The sequence below is a fragment of the Cyprinus carpio genome, chromosome A10, assembly GCF_018340385.1.
Source record: "Cyprinus carpio isolate SPL01 chromosome A10, ASM1834038v1, whole genome shotgun sequence".
Taxonomy (NCBI): Eukaryota; Metazoa; Chordata; class Actinopteri; order Cypriniformes; family Cyprinidae; genus Cyprinus; species Cyprinus carpio.
The window spans coordinates 19,598,848-19,601,347 of record NC_056581.1 but is presented as its reverse complement, the minus strand read 5'-3'; the positions used below and the strand labels follow the sequence as shown (position 1 = coordinate 19,601,347).

The 2,500-nt window shown below is 45.6% G+C and overlaps 1 protein-coding gene across 1 annotated transcript in view; it reads left to right on the top strand.

Annotated features, from left to right (window-relative positions):
• The window catches only part of hlcs (holocarboxylase synthetase (biotin-(proprionyl-CoA-carboxylase (ATP-hydrolysing)) ligase)), an 18,718-nt gene that overhangs the window by 2,582 nt on the left and 13,636 nt on the right, over nt 1–2,500 (top strand). The window contains exons 5-6 of the mRNA XM_042765665.1: nt 164–337; nt 2,099–2,373. Of these exons, the coding sequence (XP_042621599.1) occupies nt 164–337; nt 2,099–2,373 (449 nt within the window). The remainder of the gene's footprint in view (nt 1–163; nt 338–2,098; nt 2,374–2,500) is intronic.

Here is a 2,500-nt window from a genome sequence, read left to right as displayed (position 1 = left end):
CTGTGGAGCATTGTCTGTTGTTGTTTTCACTTGAGTTTCTGTTGCATTTACACAGTTGTGACCGGCAGGTGTGGCCGGCGCTTTGAAAGTTGATGGAAGGCCTGCAGATGTTTGTTCTCTCATCATCACTACAGAACGCTTCTCTTGTGTCTGCGCTCTGCAGGTGCGTTTGGAAACGGCTCCGGATGCTCAAGGCTCCGCCGGCTTCTCAGAGCTGAAGATGAGCAACGCCCGGCGCTACGAGGTTCTGACGGAGATCCTGACGTCTCTGGGTCTGAGCTGTGAGCTGAGTCAGGTGCCGCCGCACAGCCCCGTCTACCTGCTCAGCACAGACACGGTGAGTCACGGCTGCTTCAGACACACAGGAAGGTAACAGTGTTGATTAGCAGCACTAACCCAATACTGTGTTGCCATCAGATCCGTCCATGAGCTCTGAACGTGTCTTGACAGGAGACTGTGATTGAGTCGGCGGGTGTTTGCTGAATTGGTTTGAGAAAATAAACTCTGCATTTGATGGTCCCTCTGGACCTGCCATGCAAACACTTGACACGGATTCACATACATGAGAAGATCAGGTGTTTGACACGCGTCTGACCTCTGATCAGCATCTACACACTCCTACTGTAACTACTGTACTTCACATTCTAACATTGTAACATTACAATCTAAAAACAAAAATAATGCTTTTAAAGCAGTTAAATTCACTAAACTAAAAATGAAAATGAATAAAAACAAAAGCGCAGACTAATTCACTTTACAAAATGCATTTACTTGTAGGTCTAATATTCTACATATAGCACATTCATTGTCCAAAATGTAGCTACGATTAAAAACGATTTAAAGTGGTTTGTGTTTTTGGAATGTGATTAGTTCTGTAAGAACAGAACAGTCAACATCAGAGGAATCTCAATCACTGTAATGCAGAGTTCTGTCCACAAGGTGTCAGTCTTGGTCTGAGACACCCTGATCTTACTGAAAATGATCAAAAGAAGTGAGATAAACAATAAAGGCATCTCTAATATTTGTGCGTTTGATGTTAGATGTTATGCGGTATAATTTAAATGCATACATATATACAAATCATATGTGTGTGTGTGTGTGTGTGTGTGTGTGTGCATGTAAAAAGGTAAGTGTAGCAGTAGAGGCAGTGAAGTGAAGCACGTGTTTGACGTCAGTTCATTTAGTGTTCCATCATCTGCTCTGGTTCAACACTGTTCTCCATGACCCTCGGACAGAAACACGTTCTTAGACGTCGATCATTTACTAAACGTTGTTCACTGAATCTGTTTTATGATTGCCAAGTTTGCACTTGCGGCTGCCGTTTCCCACAATGCCTCTGTCGGCCCGCTGCCGCCGGTGTCCTCGCTCCAGAGACGGCTGGAGTGTGTCGTCTGATGAGAGACGCTGTAGCTGATTAAGTGTCTGTGTTCTCCAGCTGATCAGAAGGTCATTAGTGCAGCGTTTGTCTGTTTACACGCCTGCCACCACAGGAGCTCCACATGCCCACATCACATTTCACTGAGATATATACATGTATTTATTATTATTATAAATTATAATGAATATTATTTTTATTATTATTTTAAATGTTATTAGTAATATTTTAATTATTATTGTTAATTAAATTATTTTTAATTTTGACTGTAGATGCTGCACAGATATATTTCACTGAATAGTTCTGGTTTTGGTAACGGTGATGTGATTAGCATTGATGTATAAAGAATGAGCGTTTTAATACTCTAATAAAATCATGAAGAGCTTCTTTTGCAGATCACACAGAAGAAGAGAAGCCAACATCAGCCTCAGCTGATTAATGAGCGCCGTGTGTCTTTTTTGTTTTTTTGCATTATTGACAGTTTTTCTAATTAATGATCAGTTGCTTAGACACAATCTGTGTTGTTAAAAGCGCTTTATAAATAAAAGTGACTTGACTTGATTTAACGACACTTTGCTCTGATTTCAGCAGCGCTGCCAGTCAAAGGACCGGACAGTGAAGAATGAGCTGAGACTGAATGCTGTGTGTGTGTGTGTGTGTGTGTGTGTGTGTGTGTGTGTGTGTGTGTGTGTGTGTGTGTGTGTGTGTGTGTGTGTGTCGCAGGAGCAGGCGGGCCGCTTCTTGTGCTGGCTGCGGGCGCAGGCGGGTGATTCGGGTGGAGTTCTGCGGAGCGCTGCGGGGGGTCTGAAGGTGGTGTGGGCCGGAGACGAGCCTCCGGATCTGTGTGAGGGTGAGTGTGTGTTACACACCGAGCCGCCCGAGAGCTTCTCTGAGCACTTCAGCCTGCAGACGTACAGACAGCACCTGCAGACGCAGCGGCTCGGCCGGACCGTCCTGTACGCAGACATCACCTCCAGCACCATGGACCTGCTGCACGGGTACGTAAGCACCGCCGGCGGGGGGCTGGAACTCATTTAATGCTCGAGTGAGCTCACAGCGGTAAGAGCGGCCTAATAGAGGCCTCTGTGTGCGGCGGGACTCGCGCTGGGACGCGGCCAGCGGACG